We start from the raw sequence: 21,012 nt of genomic DNA on the forward strand, positions 1-21,012 counted from the left end.
TGGTGCACGCGACGCGACTAAACCCTTCGAGTTGGGCATCTTGCGTACATGAGGTACTGCATGTGTACGTGAACTATCATAGTTTCGACCTTTAAGTACGCAAACTTTAACACGCGACGCGAGCAGGGCGTTGCGTACGCGACTACCCGTTTTTACTAGTGTGGGTACGCACAGCAGGGGTGTGCGTACGCACAACCCCTGTTATGCTGAAACATGATTTTTCTCCATTTTCAAAGGTTCTCCAACTTTCCAAACTTCCTTAAATTGCTGTTTAAAAGTAATATCTTGTAGTTAGGCCTAATAACAAATAGAGGAGGATTAGTGACTTAAATAGGTGAATTTTACATGAATTTAGAAGACGGAGGTTTAGGTTTTTGGAGTACTGAGGAAGGATTTGTTGATTGAGATGGCAGAGTACTGTAATGATGATTGAGGTAATGAGTTGTGAAAATTATGAATTGATGATGGTTGAGACGAATGAAGGACTCGGAGTGGAATGATGGATTACTGATTGTACTGAAAAATAATTTATGAAAACCACTGCTATATTATTTTATACTGAGATTGTTGAGACGCTATGCGCTTGGCAGGGATGGTGTGTTAATCCCGCCTGTCAAGGTCACGGCGGCGGCGGCGTAAGGATAGTAGGTTTATCCCGCTTACGTTGAGATGTGAGGTCCGTGGCAAGAGTATCCCACTCACATCCCTTCAGAATCACTAGAGTGTGCAGGCACTATATCCTGGACCATGTTCCGGGCACGATATCTCGGGAGTTTCCATTCTAAGACCGAAGGGCGACATCTCCATGGAGATGTGTTAGGTTGGCAGTTGAACCGACAATATGATATCACAGCCAATAGGGCAGGCATTCATCATGTGCATCTTCTATCTGTTTGTTTGCTTTGTTTACTTGCATTGCTTGCCTATTTGTATAACATGCTTAATTGCTTCTTGAATTACTTGATATAATTAATAATTACTTGTGTTTTACTTGTATGAAATTACTTGTATTTTCTACTGGGATTGAGGAGGCTCAATAGGCGGTGGTGATGGGATCGCATGCCGGTTAGGCTGCCGAAGGCTGTGGGACAGTGGTGTGGATGTTAGTTTAGAAATTTCCTAAGTTAGATTACCCTATTATATTATGGTATTTAAAGTTGCGGTTTAAATTTACTTATGTTTTAAGTCTGAATCTCATGATGGATATGAAGCTCTAGGATTTCCTCTGGCGTACAGGAATCTTATATCTTACATCACTGGGCACTGTTACCATACTGAGAACCTCTGGTTCTTATTCTATACTTTGTTATTATTTTTCAGATGTAGGTCGCAACCTACCTCAGTGAGTTGCTTGATGGTGACAGAGCAGAGGACCTTTGTCATGTTTTGGAGTCTTTTGGCTATTTTGTTTTAAGTTCTCTCACTTTTGTATTTATATTTACTTTAGAGGCTTACTTTGAGAGAGATATTATGTATATGCTGTTTTAACTCGCAAAACTCTGTATGTTTGTATAACACTAGTCGGCCTAAACTCCGCAGGATAAGGTTAGTTCCTTATGACTATTATATCCTCTTATATATTTATATTTTGTTGTCTTATATCTAAATCTTGTGCCTTAAGTTTGTGTAGCTTTGTGTGAATGTTTCACGCTTTTCAAACTCTGTTTTGAGCTTAATTATTCATCAAGCTTCTAGAATTATTATTTCTTTCTATATATCAATATGTATAAGCTTTAGAATTGTCGTAACCTTTGATTAACATTTGCTTTACGACGCGAGGTAAGGCTATAGGGTAATTAGGGTGTTACAAAATGCAATTGAAAAATCCTTGCCGATGACACAACATCGATAATGTGTTTGGCATATCTTGAAGAAAGTTTTATAAAAATTAGGAGCATACAAGCATATCTTATAAGGCATATTGACTAAATAATCAAATTCAAGAACAAAATAAATATACTGAACAAAATATTTTGTATTACTAACCTAATTATCTATTTGATTTTGTGGCTTCATTGTTTGCGCATTAGTCCTTTTAAGGAAGGCATTGTACTTGCCACTAAATGTTGCCATGATCTCCTCTCCATCTTTCTGCCTGTTCATCACCTGCTCATATAACTTTTCAGTCATATCAGAATCCAACTCTAATTCCTCAATAATTGGTTCTGACACCTTCTCTATTAGCTCATCCATTGTTTGATTTAGCGATGGTATCTTTGAACCCAACACTTGTTGAGTTGGAACATCAATTGAATCCAAGGTCGAAGGTATTGGAGGTGTTGAGAGTATTGAAAATTCAACTCTAAGGTCGAAGCTAGACATTGATGGTGAGCATATTTCCTTTTTAGTTTTAACATTCCACCTTGGTGAGCCTGTTTCCTTTTCAGTTTCAACATTTTGCCTGTGAATAATGCAAGAAAAACCAAAAATATAATCAAACTAGAAATATATTTATCAACCAAAATCAAGCTTTAGCAACTAAAATTATCAAACAAGTAGGAATTATCACACTTACACACCAAACAAATTGCTATTATTTGCTACTTTAAACACAAAGGATGCCAATAAACAAAGCACATATTATTATCAAACTAACTTACTTTTTGTTGGAACTTGTCTTTTCGTCTTCCTTCTTTTCTCTTTTTGATTTTACAGAATCTTATTGTCTCACGTCGATTTTTTCTTGATAGTACTGTCTGTCATTATTTTCTTCCCACTTTGTTTTTTTTTTCTATCATCCACTTTGGTAGCCTCTTTTACAGACCCAGTTTGGTCTTTTGTGTTAATCCCTTTCATAACCTTTTTCTTTGGTCGGATTGGCCATTTAGGTATAAGTTGCTCCTCTCTTGACATAATCAATCCCTATAACACGTGCATAATTAGTGAAATTCATTCATCATAGATAGAAAATAAAATTTTGGAGAGTGGATAATGTAAGTATCGATAGATTTTTTCTTTCTATTGCTAATTGCCCAGAAATTTTATCTTTTGTCTAATAGAAAAGCCAAGGTGGTTGGGATCCTCTCTTAAAATCAAAAGGTCCATAATTTTACTTATAGAAGTATAAAATCTAAATTCAATCAATCACAGTTAAATTATAATGAAACATGCTTTAGGTAATAATCAAACACAAGTACATATTAGTTTAAATCAAACATACTTGAGCACATATATACAACCATTCAGACTCGAGACTACTCCTTGTTTGAAGTTGGTAACACCATTAATAAGGTCATCGACAATATACCTAATCCAATTGTACTTCACTGAATTGTCGACATCAATTACTAATCACAAAATTTTATCCCGAGTCATTGTTGTATTTATTGGCAACAAATGCTATTAATGTATACAATGAGAAAGCACTCCTAAATATAGGACTCTCTCTTGAATTTTGTAGCATAATTTCTCTCAAATCTTTTGGAGTTTTTTTCTTGAATTCTAAAAGCATGGGCTCATGCTCTTTAGTTACCTCCTTGAATAGGGCACCTATTTTGAAAAAAATAATGAGTTTGATTATTATTTTTGGTACATTTGATAACTAATAAAATGAAATATATAAATAAAAGAGCAATCATAACTAATAAAACCAAAGAATCTTATCTGATTTCAATTCTTACCATATAAAGGCAATCCTAAGACAGCTCTAACTGATTCCAAAGTAACATCTACTTTTTCTATTGGGCTTAGAAGATGAAACTTAGAGGGATTATAAGTGTTTACAAGGGCTAAAATCAAATCATGGTTTAAATTCTCTTTGGGAAATACCAAGAGGGATCCAAACCTTATTGCTCATACCTCCTTGCGTTGCACAACATTCAAGTAGTCTGAAAAAAGTGGGGCCAACAAATTTGGCACGTATCTTGTGTCAATATAATACTACATTGATGAAAATAAATTTTGTTAACATAGGAAACAAGATAAAGACAAAATATAGATGTCAAATAAAAAATAAAAAATTAAAGACAATATACCTTTCTCCACTCAGTCCCCTTTGATGTGTCTTTCGGTATGTTTTTTTTTTACTTTCTTTTCTTTAATACTAAAAAAAATCATTTGTACCCATGAATTTTGCGAACGCTGACAAAAGTACCCATCAAACAAAGAAACTAATGTTATGCCCATGAAAAATAGGTTCCGTATGACAAAAGTACCCAAACCCTAATATTTTGTTGACTTTTTAATAAAATTTTCAAATTACTCCCTTTATCTTCAACCTCAACTCCACCCTATCTCTTTTTTCCCGAATCCCAAACTTTTCCAACCCTATCACCAATGGCTCTCCTGATTACCACCACTTCCCCTCCCCTCAGACCTTCGCCAACTCTGACACAATGGACTTACCAGTTAATGGCTGCGTCGGTGACAAGAAACTCAAGTTCTTGATCTATGGGCCATCGGCTAGATTGGCGGCCTCTTTGACAAGCTCTGTGAAGCCCAAAGCATCCCCTTCGTGTATGGCACTAGCCGCCTAGAGAATCGCTCCTCCCTGGAGGCGGACATTGCCGATGTGAACCCCAGCCATGTCTTTAATGCTGCTGGCATGATCGGCAGGCCCAAGGTGGACTGATGTGAGTCTAACAAGGTGGAGACCATCCACACAAAAAGGGTCGGCACCCTCACCTTGGCCGACGTGTGCCACGAGAAGGGCCTCACTCTTATCAATTACGCCACTAGGTGCATCTTCGAGTACGACTCTGTCCACACCCTGGGATCTGGCATTGGCTTTGAAGGACACCCCCAACTTCATTGAATCCTTCTACTCAAAGACCAAACCCAGGGTATACGTTTAGATCCCTCCAATCCAAAGTCACATCACATGTTGAAATGTGTTGAAATGTGTGTTGTGGTTTATGTTGGAATTAATATATAATAAAATAATATTGTGAGTTTTCTTTATGGTGTGCGTGGTAGGTAAAAGATCTGCTGTTGGAACTACGAGAATGTATGCACATTGAGAGTGGAAAAGTTCTTAACACATGTAACGAGAGAGTCGGTGTTGACGAAGGACTGAGGGAGAGGAGAGGTGGTGGTAATCAGGGGAGCCACTAGTTGTGGTAAGGGTTGTGAAAGTTTTGAATTTAGGGAAGAAGAGAGGGGATGGAGTTGAGGTTGAAGATAAATGATAATTTGAGAATTTTATTAAAAAGTCAATAAAAATTGGGGTTTCGATACTTTTGTCACACAAAACCTATCTTTCATGGGTATAACGTTAGTTTCTTTATTTGATGGGTATTTTTGTCAGCGTTCACAAAGTTCATGGTACAAATAATTGTTTTTCTATTTTTGTCCCTATTTTTCTGGTGATATTCTTTACGGTGTAATGTTCTTTCGCATTTGTCAAAATACTTAGCTATTAACAAATTCAACAATCAAAATCCAATCAAATTCAGAGAATAAAAAAAAGTTAAAACTCATGCTATAATCAAACCTCAACTATGCTATAATAAAACATGCTGTAATATCATGTATTAAAACCTGAGTATAATCAAACTCATTCAACAGGATAATCAAACCCAGTATAGTATGATAATTTTTAACACAAATAACTTCAATATGTAAAAAATTCAGCAACCAAGTCATCACTAATGTAAGAATCAGATTCAATATATAGTTATGCTCTCATCGCAATCAAGTGATATTACAATCTAAAAGTTTTATAAAATATAATTATCTAAATTCTCTTCTTCAATTTGATGCTATAATTACATAATAATCAAACAAACTCCAACTCATATCACAAAAATTCAATTATAATCAAATATGCAAAAGGTAATAATCAAAATCATGTACCCTACTTCTTGTAAACAAAATTACAAGTTAAGAACAGAATATGGTACGTTAATTATAAGATTGGTTGATCATCACCAAGTAACGTAATGATTAATAAAAAAAATTCAGATAAATAAACAAAAACAAGTGATATTTAAGAAATTTAACAACAAAGTCAATCACTAATGTAAGAAACAGATTTAATATATAGTTATGTTCCCATTTCAATTAAGTGATAGTACAAATCAAATTTTTACAATCAAATCCTAACTAACGAAAAACACCTAAAACAAATAGAAAAGTAGAAAAATGAGACATAAATTAGAAAACAGAAAACAAAAAGTAGCAAAAATCAAAGCCAAAAAATAAGACCTAAATCAGAAAATACAAAAGTAGCTAAATGAGACCTAAGTCAAACAAGAAGTATCAAAATGAAATACAAGAAGAGCGAGAAACAACCATGTAAAAATCAAAAAGGAGAAGAATTAGAAACTCACCTTGATGTATAGATGAAAGTAGGAATTAGATAAGGCAAAAATAGCAAAATCAGACCTAAAATCAAACAAGAAGTACCGAAATCAAGCATGCATAAATCAAAGAATGAGAAAGAGTAAAAACTCACCTTAATGTAGAGATGAAAATGCTGAATCAAACTAGAAGAAGGAGAAAAGAAGCAGCAAAAACTATAAGAATGTTCCGATGAATTGCATCACGGCTGAGAATCACGCTAGGGAGAGAATATTGTAGTTATGACAAAAGGAAAGAGGAGCAAATCGTGCACATGCAAGAGAGAGAGAGAGAGAGAGAGAGAGAGAGAGAGAGAGAGGAGATTCATGCAAAAGAAGGAGAAGAAGAATGAGGAGGGGTTTTGGGAGCATAATTGAAATTGGAAAGAGGAGGGTGAAACACGTGTTGAGTGAGACTGGGTTTGGTTTTTAATTTTTGAATTTTTGTATTTGTATACGTATTTGTATACGGTGGCTGAAATTACAAGCTGGAATTAGTGTGCATGTAGAACAACTGGATAAAGAAACATCCAAAACTAGAAAAAATAATCATCCAAAACCAAGAATAAGAAGAAATCCATTCACGATGCAACAAGCGCGGCAGTGGTGCAACTGGTGGCCAGTGGCACGATCGACAAACAAAACACCATGAGTAGGAGACGCGATTTGTGGGGTGGAACGCGATGCGTGACAGGGGCGTAAGAAGGAAGTCGCGTGGGCAGGGAAAATGATGAGCATCTTGGAGGGAATGGGAGGTTACGGCGTCGCAGATTATGGATTAGGGCATTTGGCTTGGTTTCTGAGTGCAAAACTATTTTTTTGAAATTCAAATTTAGAATTTTAGAAGTTAGCTGAGTTGGCTACAGAATGAGTTAGATACATTCTTTTTTTTTCACAAAAGAAAAAGTATAGGTAAATAACTAGGGGTATAGCAAACTTGAGCTAACTTTTAAATTTCAAAAAACGCACGCCCAGTATTTACGTTAGGCATGTTCATCTTCTTCTTTTTCCTCTTCTTCTTTCTCCTCCTCTTCATCTTCATCTTCCTTTTCTTCTTCTTCCTCCTCTTTTTCTTCTTCTTCGCCAAATCTGCCCTTTGCTGCACACATGCAAGGCCGCACCACAAACTCCTTCTGCCGCTCGCATGCCCATTGCGAATGAAGCAACGCCGCATGACAACCTCCTTCTGTTGTCCACCGCCGCTCCCTTTGTCGCAATGCGCAACGCCTCCGGCCACCACGGCTCCTCTACTTGCAACGCCTAGCGCCTCTGACCACCGCAGCTCCCTTCTGGCGTTGCATATCCTCGTCAACCACCCACTCCAGCTTCCTCCTCCTTGTGTTGCGCAACCTTGTCAACCACCATTTGAGCTGCTATTTCTTCTTCTTCTTCTTTTCTTTTTGGATATTTTTTCTCATAAGTTTCATATTTTTTTATATTTTGGATGTTTTTTGTTTTTGGATTTTGGATTATTTTTTAATTGTTTTAGATGTTTCTTGCTTAGTTTTTGGATTTTTTATTTTTTTGGATGTTTCATTTAATTAGGCTTTAAAATTTTTTAAATAATTTTGAATATCTCTTTTTTGTTAAATTTTGGATTTTTTTGTTACGTTTTGGATGTTTTCTTTTATTAGAAATTCTTAAAATATTTTTGAAATTTTGGATGATTTTTTTATTAGTTTTTAGATGCTTCTCATGATAATTTGAATTCGCATTTTCTCTAAAAAAAATGCTAATTGATTGCATTGGCTACACCCTTTGTTAGTTCTCTAGTGGGATTGTTTACAAAATTCAATAAACCAAGATAGTTTTATTCATGTATTTATTATTTTCTTAACCAAATGTTTGAAGACCCTAAAGTTAAAATTATTATGAATTGGTTCACTCTTGGGCTAAAAAATTTTAATATGAAAAAAAATTGTAATTATACCCCAACATGAGGTTCAAGGGTGTTATTCTTGATGGTGGGATCAAAACTTTCTCGTCAACTGTAAAAAAGATAAATATAATTGTTTAATTATTTATAGTATCTCATTGTATGCGAGATAATTTTATTTTTTTAATATTTGTCAATGTTTCTCGTTAAAAGCGAGATGGATTTTTTTAAAAAAATATATTAAATATAATTGTGTTTGAACTTTAGTTTGATTCAAGTTTCAGTTTCAGATTTCAGCAAACCCCACCACCACACCAAGACTAGCATTAGACTCTATCTTTACTCCTTCTCATCCAGCTTTCCACCTAAAATATAATCTCATGCTATCACAAAGACACAAACACAAAAACTTCAATTCAAACACAAGAAAACACATGATAAACACTACCTACAAACAACAAACAATAACCAACACCAAACTACTTTGCTCACAAGAACACCAAAAAAAGGCCAATAACGCACAAACTTCAAAACACAATATCAAACATGTACAAAAGTACAAAACAATAAGAATCATAACAATGGTAAAAACTTTTTTCCTTTGTTTCCAAATCATAATCCATCTTATCTTCCCTTACTTTACCTGAGTCCTATTCACCTTATAAACTGCCCCTTTTAATATCTTTCTTGTTTAACTTTATATTTCTTTTATGTGTTTATATGTGTGTCACCATAAAAGTATCTCATCCCCAATGAGATGATAGTGTCAGTAGACTCAACACATTGTGATTTATGAGAAACTGGAAAAACTGCTAAAGGATCCTAATTTTTTGCGATCTACATGATGTCAGTGTTAGGTATTTTCGAAATGTGTGTTATAACTACAACTTCTCACAGTTTGAGTGTCGCCATCGTCAAATGTTGAATAAGGTGAATTCTATCATGTAGAAGAGAGATTCTTTCTATATGTGTAAAAATTTGTTGTCATTCTCCTAGTAGAACAAGTGTCTAGAGAGAGAGAGAGAGAGTGCAATTAAAACTATAGTGAAAGACAAAAGCTGATCTTGGTGCAGGGTGTGGACCCCACTGCAATAGATGAATTAAAATATTCAATGATGTAAAGTTGATTAGTTATTAATTATGAATGATAATGATGGGCTGATTTCTATTTTTTTTCTTTAATGGATTTAAGTTTCTGGACCAGGCTATTTTTTTCCCTGAATTTGGGTCTTAATTGAATTTTTTTATGAAAAACAAAAATAATAAACACAATATCTTATGAATTTGGGGGTTATTTGAATTTTTTTTGTTTGGATCTTAATTTATTTTTTCTGTGTAAATGTAGGTGTTAATTGATTTTTTTATGAAAGTGGACAATTTTTTTTGTCATGAAAGATGTATTTTTGTGTTCTTAAAAATATTAGTTTAGTCTTATTTTTACATGTTATTTTTATTCTAATACTCTCAACAATTTTATTCTTAATAATATTTTAGAGTATAATCATTCATTAGTTATGATTTTATTATTAGTTATATGGCTAATTTTTGTAGCAGGATAAATAATTTACGTTATAAAAAAACTATAATAGTGCACAAGAATAAAATACTTTAGCATTTAGAATTTAATTTTGGTTCTTTTAGGGTTTATTTTGATTAGTAATTTTGGTACGTGATAAAATAAATTCTATCATTGATTTACAATCGTTACAATACAAAAATTTTATCACGTACCAAAAATATTATCATCAAAATAAATCCTAAACAAACAAAAATTAAATTCTAAATGCTAAAACATTTTATTCTTGTGCACTATTATAATTTTTTTATAACGTAAATTATTTATCCTGCTACAAAAATTAACTATATAACTAATTATTATTATTAATGAATGATTATAGTCTAAAACATTATTAAGAATAAGATTGTTGAGAGTATTAGAATAAAAATAATATGTAAAAATAAGACTAAATTAATATTTTCAAAAACACAAAAATACATCTTTTAGAGTAATGGACATTTTCATCCCTGACATTTTTTTCGCGGACATTTTAGTTCTCAAGCAATGGAAAATACATTAAAGTCCCTGACCCCTAAAAAACGTGGACATTTATGTCCTTCTGTTGAATTCAGCCGTTTGCACTGGACGAAAAAGGCTGAGCTGGCAGAGGTGGCACGTAACGGAGGCCAGGTGGCATGGAGCATTTCGTAACAGGACATATAAGTCCCTGGAGACGAAAACGACGCCGTTTTTGTATCCTCCCCCATTCTTTCAGATTTCTCTACCCTTTTCTTCTTCCTTCGTCCCTTTTCCCTTCCATTCTTCTTCCTCGCCCCTACCTCCATCAATGCCGTACAGCTGCGCCTCTGTCAACCACCATCAACGCCGTCGACCTCCTCCTTCCTCTCTTTTCGCGTCTTCTTCCCTTTCTCACTCCCTTACTCCCATTAGTCTCTCTATCTTCTCACCCTCCTTCCACCCATCGTTCGTCCGCGACAACCTTCTCAGCGACCCACTACCGCCACGCCGCCACCTCTCTGCAAAAATTAGTCTCAAATCTCGAGGGATTTTCCTTTCATTATCTTTTTTGTTAGGATGATAGTTTTTGCAAAAGAGATACAAGAGTCCGAAAAAGAATTTCGTATATTTTTCCTGACGGTTCCGCTACGTTACCAACAGCATATCTGCCAACTTCTGCCAACTCTTATTTATAATTGTGTTTCATGGAAGTGTGTTCATGGATGTGCCTAATAAAAATGTCTTTTTTATAACTGTGTTTAATAGAAGTGTCTTTATCGATATATTTTCTGGATGTGTCTCTTTATATATGTATTTAAAATATATTAATTATTAGACACATCTACGAACACACTTCCATGAAATACAAATATAAATAAGAGTTGGCAGAAGTTGGCAGATAATATGTTGGTACCCTATACTTTTCCTTTTCCTGATGGTAAGTCATAATTAAGGTCATGTTTCTCCAATGATTCTTATATGATGTTATTTAATTTAGCTTATATTTGTTTGGCTACTGGTATCTATCTATAGGTTGTTCTGAACTACAAAGCAAGCAGCACTCAAAGGTGTTGGTGTTTACCTTACAGTGTTCTGTTAATATGCTTGAAGGTGATACAGGGTAAGCTCATACTTGTGGTAAAAGACCTTTAATATCAACTGCAACATTTCATGGATGGTCATGGTCTATTTATATAACTGCCATTAACTTTGTAAAGTTTGGTGCTGGTTTGGTTGTACAGGTGTTCCATATGGCCATCAAGTTTGTTTCTATCCGAGTTAATACTTTCTCATCCAAAGTTGTTTTCTAATAAATTTTGCTTTGAGGTCAGTTATATTATATATACACTACAATTTTGTTGAATTTAGAAACAACTTTGATGTTTTCTGATCATGTATAGTCCTTTGCATTGTTGGAATTTTCACCTTCTGTTTATAAATTTTGATAATTTCATTTCTTTCCTTAAGATAGCTATATAGGCTTTCAAATGTGATCATTGTCTTGCACCGAGTCTTACTTCCTCAAAATTTGAAACAGATTGGCTCAGGGGTTGGCTTAGTTGGATTATGTCTTGCACATATGAAAGCTTCCAAGGTACACCAAAACCAATCTTTAATTGATGACTCATCCATGAATACTGAATACAAATGCTTGCATTTTTGTTTTTCGAACAATGTTTTCTTTCATTCTTAACAGAGTTTAATTTTAACAAGCAATATGTGATAAATTTTTACATTGGTAATCCTAGGTTATGATTTACCAGTCAAATTTAGTCAACATGAGACATGTTTTTGGTCAACAAGTGATATTAAGTGATGGTGACTTATCAACTCTAGTTAACATGAAGTTTAATTTGGAGTTGAACCACCTCAATATCAAAACTGACATGCCACAAGGAAGTGAAGATCCAAGCATGGTAAGTCTGAATCTGCATTGACTCTGTCGGATACTGATTTTATACATATATATGCAATCCTGACACAATTCATCTCTCAGTATTCTATAGACCATTAATATGTGCTTCAACTTATTACCTTATCTCCTTATTCATGTTTTTAGTGGGTTCAAGTGTGTAGTTCCAAATTAAGACCATGAATATGAGATTAGTCTTTAAATCATATCTTTCAAAATTTTGTTGTCCTTCTGTCACAGTCTAGTATGCTTTAATAAAAGTTAGTTCACACTATCTGGTGTAGAAAAATCTGCACACTTTAATGGGGTGTGCGTTTACTTATTTCAGCTTGAGTGCAGAGAGGCAGCGGCGCAGCGGTAGTGGGTCGCCGAGAAGGTTGTCGCGGATGAACGGTGGGTGGAAGGAGGGTGAGAAGAGAGAGACTAATGGGAGTAAGGGAGTGAGAAAGGGAAGAAGACGCAAAAAGAGAGGAAGGAGGAGGTCGCCGGCGTTGATGGTGGCTGACGGAGGTGCGGCTGTGCGGCAGTGATGGAGGTAAGGGCAAGGAAGAAGAATGAAAGGGAAAAGGGATGAAGGAAGAAGAAAAGGGTAGAGAAATTTGAAAGAATGGGGGAGGATACAAAAACGGCGTCATTTTCGTCTCCAAGGACTTATATGTCCTGTTACGAAATGCTCCATGCCACCTGGCCTCCGTTACGTGCCACTTCAGCGCCACCTCTGCCAGCTTAACCTTTTCCGTCCAGTGCAAACGGCTGAATTCAACGGAAGGGCATAAATGTCCACGTTTTTCAGGGGTCAGGGACTTTAATGTATTTTCCATTGTTTGAGGACTAAAATATCCGCAAAAAAAAGGCCAGGGACAAAAATGTCCTTTAATCCATTTTTTATGACAAAAAAATTGTCCACTTTTCATAAAAAAAACAATCAACACCTACATCTACACAAAAAAAATCAATTAAGACCCAAACAAAAAAAATCAAATAACCCAAATCCATAAGATATTATGTTTATTATTTTCGTTTTTCATAAAAAAATTCAATTAAGACCTAAATCCAGGAAAAAAATGGCTTGGCCCAAAAACTTAAATCCATAAAAAAAAAACACCAGCCTATCATTATCATTTATAATTAATAACTAATCAACTTTACATTATTAAATATTTTAATTCATCTACTGTAGTGGGGTCCACACCCTGCACCAAGATCAGTTTTTGTCTTTCACTATAGCTTTAATTACACCCTCTTTCTAGACACTTGTTCTACTAGGAGAAGGACAACAAATTTCTACACATATAGAAAGAATCTCTCTTCTACATGATAGAATTCACCGTTGAATAAACTATCATGTGTACCCATAATAGATACAAATGTTGATAAATGTACCCATCAAATAAGAAAGCGACCATTGTACCCATAAAAAATGGGTTTCGTGTGACAGCCCGATGAGTGTTCCAATTTCAAAAACTCAATTTCAAAGCCAAACCATGAAGCAGCATCCCCAAATTCACTTCACCCATTGCAGCCACCACAGGAACCATTGTGATCACAGTAGCAACATTAGGAACCAGCCTTCATCACCATCACCATTCAACAAAAGCTCTTTAAATAGACCACAAATCTCATCAAAAGGCCCATTCTCTGAGCACACAAGCATAATCGAGTTCCATGAAATCAAGTTTTTTTTAGGCATTTTCTCAAACACCTTGAACGCACTCTCCACAAACCCGCACTTACGATACATAGCAATAAGTGCATTTTCCACAAAAGAATTAGAGCACAGTTCCAGTTTCAAAGCAAGCGCGTGAAGCGCTTTCTCAAGCTTCACCTCCGTAAACCAGCGCAGGCCTTGACAGCAGACGGCAGCATGAAATTGTCCGGCAGAAGTCCTGTCACGGAGACCAATTCAACGAGGAACAAAATGATGTTGCGGTAGAGTGCGTAGTTGCTGAGAAACGCGTTGTAGAGGAATATATCTTTCTTATTGGAAAATTTGTGGAACACTGAGCGCGATTCGGAGGATGAACCGCATGCGTAGGGTACATAGTGATTAAATGGGTGGTGAGAAACTTGACAAGATTTGAAAAAAGAAAGAACTAAAAAAGGAAGGAAAAATAAAGAAAATTGTCGGCGAAACATTTACTGGAGAGTTGAAAAAAGATTTAGAAAGAGACTGAGAGAATGAATGAAAGAGAATGATGATGACAGTAAAGAAAAAGACAATTTAAAATTTTTAAATAATATTTTAAAAATTAAGTATTTTTATTATGCGAAACCCATCTTTTATAAGTACAATCGTCATTTTTTTATTTAATAAATATATTTGTCATCATTTATATTTTTCTATGAGTACGTATAATAATTTATTTTTCTAATGTTTATTCTCTATGAGAAAACCCACTCATCTGTACAACACCAAAATCAAACCAATATAAAACATATTTTCTGTCATTCTGGTTCACGCCACATAAACGCCCTCTTTCATAGATCAAAGACATTATAATTATAGTCTTGTACTCTTGTTTCAGCAATTTGCACAACTTCTGATCGTATAACTAATAACCCCGGAATAATAAAATGAAGAAAATGGATTATGTTATTCTCAATTTCTCGCTTAATTTTTTTAGTTACATACATTATTCTCAATTTCTCATACAAGTTTATAAACAAAAACGAATATATACAATTATCCATCTAAAAGAAAAGGAAAATGTAATTTGTATCTTCCTAATTAATTAGAGAGGAAAAATATTTAATTATTTATGACCTCAGACGGCAATAAAATAATCCCCAGCATTCCGCTCACTCTTTTTAATCAGTTTTTAGGTTTAATTATTACTAAAAAATATTTTGTATTTAATGTAAAACGAGTTATAAAATATTTTAAGAACAAATATTTTAGAATTATTTAAAAAGAACAATTAATAAGAATTTAATTACAAATTTTTATCTAAAATAAAGATCTAATTACAAATTTAATTGATGAAATTATAAAACAATAAAACTAGGTGGTCAAGCACTTTTTTAATAAAGTCAAACCAAGTCATTGTGTGTTTTTTCTTCAAGCTTCTTCTTACCTACAGCGTGCTTCTACTTGTTTTTTTCTTTCTCATACCTCTTCCTCCTCAATTATCATCATTGTCGTCTTTTTCTGTACGCTTTTTCTTCAACATCGTCGTTGTTGTCGCTGTCACTATCGCCTCTTGTCTTCCTTCTTTATCATTATCTTCCTCATCTTTTTTATCTTTTTTCTCTTCTATATATGTTCAGAAAATTAGAGCACATAAATTTTGATACACATAAAAATTTTAGTGTACAACATAAATTTTTTTTAAAAAACCACATGCCTAGAACATTCATACCCAACCAACAAAATACATACAGTACAAAAATTTTGATACACATCACATAAATTTTTAAAGGATTACATGTCTAAAATATTAATACTCAAACTAACAAAATACGCATAATACACAAATTTTTAAGACCACATATCCAAAATAGTGATTCACCCAACTAACAACAAAATATATTCACAGCAAAAATTTATGTGTTATGTGTAAAAATTTTTATACTATATGAATAAATTTGTACTATGTATAAAATTTTATGCGCTAAAAAAAAGGAGAAAAAGGTGAAACGATAATGCATGCATGCAGTTTTTTTTTTCCACTAAACTTGTGCCAACTTAGTTGATACAAAAAATGTTTGTATATATCATACTGATTATAAATTAAAAAATTGACGACTTTATAAAAACTAGCTAACTAATAAAACCTAATTTCTATATATATCTTTTTTTTATTCTTTTATAAATAAAAATTTCGGTAATTTGAGCATCAGTGTGAAGATATCTCCCCAAACCCTTATTGTTTTTACACTTTTCCAGAGACTTCTACTGAGACAGGTTATTCCCATCTTTTTTATATTTCCTTCGAGATGAATTATATGGTAAAGATGTAAGTTTAAAGATCTTTTTTTATATGAGATAAAAGAGAAATTAAAAAAGGTAAATCCCACATTTTAAATAACAATAAAATAATCAAAAATAATTATAAAAGGAATTTATTTTCTCTCTCTATACCACCTCAATCTATATAGTAGAGTGCCCCTTCCTTCAATTATCGAACCATAAGTTCTTCTTTCTTCCCTTCTTTTTGGTCGGGCGAATCATAAGTCTATGGGATCTATCCTTCCCTTACCTTAAAAAGAGGTCTTTAGTTTTTGGATTATATAAGCCTTTAGTAGTCTCCAAGCATAGTTTTTTAGGCCGAAAAATCTGTGAGCGTTGGCTTCCCTTATGTATTTTAAGGGTTTCTTCTTTTTTGCACTAAGATAACCTTAAGAAGGGAAAAATAACAAGTTCAAGAGAATGAAAATTATATATATTACCATTACTATATCACTATTCCTAATTCATACTAGGATTCAACTTTACAAGAAAATCTATTGAAGCTATCAAAATCTAAGAAAATTACAGAGGTATTGTCCTTTGTTCTGAGTGTCTTAGCCTCAGCCAACAATGAACTAGCAATCTTTTCTGCTAAATTCTCTCTCTCTGTACAGTATTTCTCCCTCATCTGTGCATTTGAGAAAACAAACTGTTGGAACAAATTGCTGCGAAATAGCACCAAATAAACTCCGAATAGAAACAAAAGTTTAGTGTAAAACCTGAAGCACTAGCTGAATTGCCTTCTTCATGCTGATGACATCCCAAAGCCCGTCACTGAAATTTGCAGATACGAAAGCATATTTACAATAGCAAAATATGAATGTGAAAGCAAATAAACTAAAATAGTTCATAGGGACTAAAGCGTTCAGAAACCAAAAAGACCAAGATTTTAATAAAGCCACTTATTTCACCCATACTAATTCTAGAAAGACATCCTCTTAAGTCGTAAGACACAGACCGAGTATATTAAGACAAGTTCTGTTATTCTGAAAAAGTATATTCATAAAAAGCATATATCATAAGCAAAATCACCTAGCTAGAACGGCAAAAGCCCTGCTTGCTTGATCAATATGCACAACTTGACTAATATAAGGCTCTGAGCTGAACCGGGAATCCTGCTGTTTCAGGAATTTGTCCCCAAGCATCCTTGCAAGATTTATCCCTGCATCAATGTGAGAACCAGAAACAGCAATTGCCAAGTCAATATTGAGATTGAGAAAAGTGATCCTCTTTTTTAATGAATAAAATTTTCCGCATACCATATAAACGTGTTTCTCCATCTTTCAATGGTTCACCAGTCTCTTCAATTCTCTGTCTTTCAGAATAAGTTGTTATCTTGTGATCTTCCGACATCTTGATTTGTTCCCCATTTACACTGCCAAAAATAATAATTGATGAGTTTCATATACCCATCATAGCAACAAGAACTCCGGTCCAGGTAAACCAACACATACAGCAATTGTTACATATAAGCACCTAAAATACTGCAAAAACTTGACAAAACTTCATAATGATATGAATTACAAATAGAAAAATTCCACTCAATTCTTTTCAAAAGTTTGTTATACCTCAAAAATTCTAAAACAACAAAGGACAGGATGTTCATGTACAAAAGTACTATCCACCAATGGAGTTATAGAATGTGTGTCTCTCCATCTAACAATAGAAGCGAAGCAAGTCTAAACCATCAACAATATTATTTCATTTCTGATAGTCCAATTATCATCCCACCTTGGATAAACATACCTCATAACACAGGCAGAGTCTCCAACATTTGCACATTGTGCAAAGAAATTTTCACCATCAGCCCACACCAGAAGCACTGTTGCTGTACATCCCTGCAAAGAGTTTATTAAAATCTATACACGATAAATTAAAAAAAAAAAAACCAAAAAAATATTATCTGGTTAAGGACTATCCAAGATCACAGTGGAGCACATAATACCTCATAGTAATGATTCAAGCATGCTTCTGTTTGAGAAAATGCATCTCTTAGAATTTCTGAAGCATCATGAAGTGATAAAATCCGCTCCCTTTTTGATGAATCCAATAATATATTAGCAATTATCTCAGGAAAAAGTCTGAAAAAAAAATTTGAGAAAAATTAGTAATATTTCATATACTAAGAAGGGCAAGAACCATGGATCAGGATATAAAATTGGCCTCCACTAAAATTTAAACACTAACTTGCTTGCGGATTTAGCAGCCCCATCTCCACCATGTCCATCGCAGATACCAAATAGCCCAAACTGCAAATTGGGCATTGAAGTGGGTTAGCTCCACTCCCTATATAATTGTGAGAAACAAAATATTGAAGGAATGCCATGAATATATACAGAACCTGATCCAGCCCAGGCAGAGGCCACTGATAATAGCAAACATCTTCCATAGCAAGCTGTTTTGCTCCTCTACGCAAAGCCATGGGATCTGATGCCATACCAACTCCAAATGGAATGCGTTGCTGATTTTGTGCAGCAACATGAACCTGCCATACAATAAAATAACATATAAGTAAGTATAGGATTGTTTTACAAAAGAAGCAAATGCCATAATCTATGGCATCCAAAAATATAGGCACAACTGCATGCTCACTCCAAGTATCACCATGATAATGTAAACAATATAGCACATAGATTGTATAGTGAAGTTTCAGTTAAAATTGAGACTTTTGAAGATCATATACAAGAATCTGCTTTTTTCTGAACAAAGAAAAAATAATCACACATAGCCTAATTAGTACCCCATTTTTAGGGGAGGCAGTATATTGGAAGAATAAAAACTGCTCTCTGACTCAATCTAAAAGCAAACTACAGTATGATTCAGCTTAGCTAAATTCTATATTATATAAAAAAACTTATCCCCCTATATCTGTATGCAGGAAACATGAAGGAAACTGTATTTAAATAAATCTCCAAAGAAAGACTACAAAATATTCCCGTGTAAAAGTATTATTGGATAGCAATGGGGTACAGGAAACTTGTTTATAGATTACCAACTAAATTTTATCCACCCATAAAACCTAAAGACAGTCCCTTCGCATCTAATATCACCAATAGAAATACAAACTTTGCATCTATAATAATCCAAAAGGTGGCAGTTAAATGAGATTCAGCCAGAACACATACACTTATGTTCGATGTTGTTCCAAGTGTTATGATATCGCCATCAGCAAGATTCACTGGATCTCCCCAAAGCCTGCTTCCAGTGTCTGGATGGTTGATTGGCCTAGAATTCAAGAGTGTTCCATTTAAGCTACCCATATCTACCAACTCCCATTTCATTTTCTGAAAAATAATTTTCAACAAGGATTACTGCACACCATACCATACATGGTCGAAAACCCAATGCAGTTACAAGGGAACATAAGAAAAGAAAATGAATTTTTACATCCAAATTCCAATTTATCATGGCATGCTTTCCCGAAACCTCTGAATCCTTTATCACCAAATCGCTTGGAGGAACTCTTCCCAGGGTGAGGGGCAGACCAGCAGAATTCATAGACTGTACAGAACATCGAATCCCCCGGGAAGGACCACTGATAACCTCCAGAGTAAGGCAACTTCCTGCACTCCTAACGCAGATACATGTTGACATGTTTGGCATATCAAGACAATGCAAATAACACATAGCAGCTGCAAACAAATCAAAAGAGAGTTAAGAAATTACTTTGACCAAGGATATCTCTCTCCAGAGAGTCCAGAACCCTATTATTCTGGAGATGCTGATGCTGATGGTGATGCTTTTGTGCTTCAGCTAAGAGAGCAGGAGAAAGCCTGAGGGTTTGGCCAACATCAACAGAGTCTGCAGACATAACATCTAAAACCAAAGCATCCCCTTGCTGTGGCGCATTGCGAATCGGAAGCCTCGGCTTGCGTACAAGGCCAAGTGATCGAGGAGAGCGAAAATGAACTTCGTTGGGGTGACAAGCACCTTCGAGATCATAATCTCTGGCCAATTCATTGTTCTGATTATTGCTATTATTATTGAAGGGCAAATTGGCATCGTTGGCATCACCTTCTTCGCGAACGAGAGGTCTCTCTAGCTCACACGCCATGGTTTGAAGAGATAAAAAAGGAAGATGAGGATGAGAAGAAGCATAAGGAGAAGGATGACAGTAACAACGGTTTGTAGCGTAGCCATCGTGATCGGTCTCTTCTTCTCTTTGTCTTCTCTCTCTTACACCTTACTCTCTTCTTCAGATTGGGTATTTGGGTTTGGGTTTGGGTTTGCGACAACCTTGCCTATGCTTTGAAATAGTCACTCTCTCTTCTCTTTTTCTTACATCCTATCAACCCACATTCACTTTTTCTTCTGCAAATTTCAAATTACTATTTATTATTTACTTCCAACATTGATATAATCAATCAATATTCTTAAATTAATCGCCTTATATTGATATTTGCATATTACTTAAATATATTACCGTTTACTTAGGAGTAGAAAACAAGAATTATGGACTCAATTCCATCTCTTTTAAGTGTTATACATCAAACAATTTTCTTTTCAAATACACTTACTTATTAGAGATTGGATGCCTACTTTGACAAGGAAAACAATCAAAGGAAACGTGAATTTAATATTTGAGTGAGTGAGTGAGCGAGTGAGCTAGGCTTGGTTCATTTTAGAGACTACAAGCATTTTATGATTTTTATCGGTACAAGTGTACAATGTAACTATAACCAATATTTTCTGTCAAAAAAAATTATAATCAATATCTGTGTATAAATATATATGTGATTTAATTTATTTTCAACGTATATTTATATTTTATACCGTGTCCCTTAAATTCGTCCAAAAATTTTACTACGCTCCGCTTCTATAGTTTCACTTTTGTTTGTCTTTTTTTTTGTCAAAGTCTTTTTCATCTTGATACGTGCTTCAAATATTTGTGATATAAAGAGTTCAAGTATTATTTAGAAGATATTAATTTATATTTTTAGAATGTTTAATTTAATTTGATATATTTTAATTTTATTTATT

At 34.3% G+C, this 21,012-nt stretch overlaps 1 protein-coding gene across 1 annotated transcript; it reads right to left on the bottom strand.

Moving 5' to 3' along the window:
* Window positions 1–16,443: 16,443 nt before the first annotated feature.
* On the bottom strand, window positions 16,444–20,306 carry LOC107488577 (protein phosphatase 2C 70-like). Its single transcript, XM_016109336.3, is given in 12 exon segments — window positions 16,444–16,660; window positions 16,752–16,806; window positions 17,065–17,194; window positions 17,292–17,407; window positions 17,779–17,870; window positions 17,978–18,113; window positions 18,220–18,281; window positions 18,374–18,517; window positions 19,158–19,316; window positions 19,420–19,595; window positions 19,699–20,079; window positions 20,082–20,306. Coding segments are annotated over 12 exon segments (1,701 nt in total). The 5' UTR covers window positions 20,173–20,306; the 3' UTR covers window positions 16,444–16,501.
* Window positions 20,307–21,012: the final 706 nt, after the last annotated feature.

The sequence above is a fragment of the Arachis duranensis genome, chromosome 5 (genome assembly GCF_000817695.3).
Source record: "Arachis duranensis cultivar V14167 chromosome 5, aradu.V14167.gnm2.J7QH, whole genome shotgun sequence".
NCBI lineage: Eukaryota > Viridiplantae > Streptophyta > Magnoliopsida > Fabales > Fabaceae > Arachis > Arachis duranensis.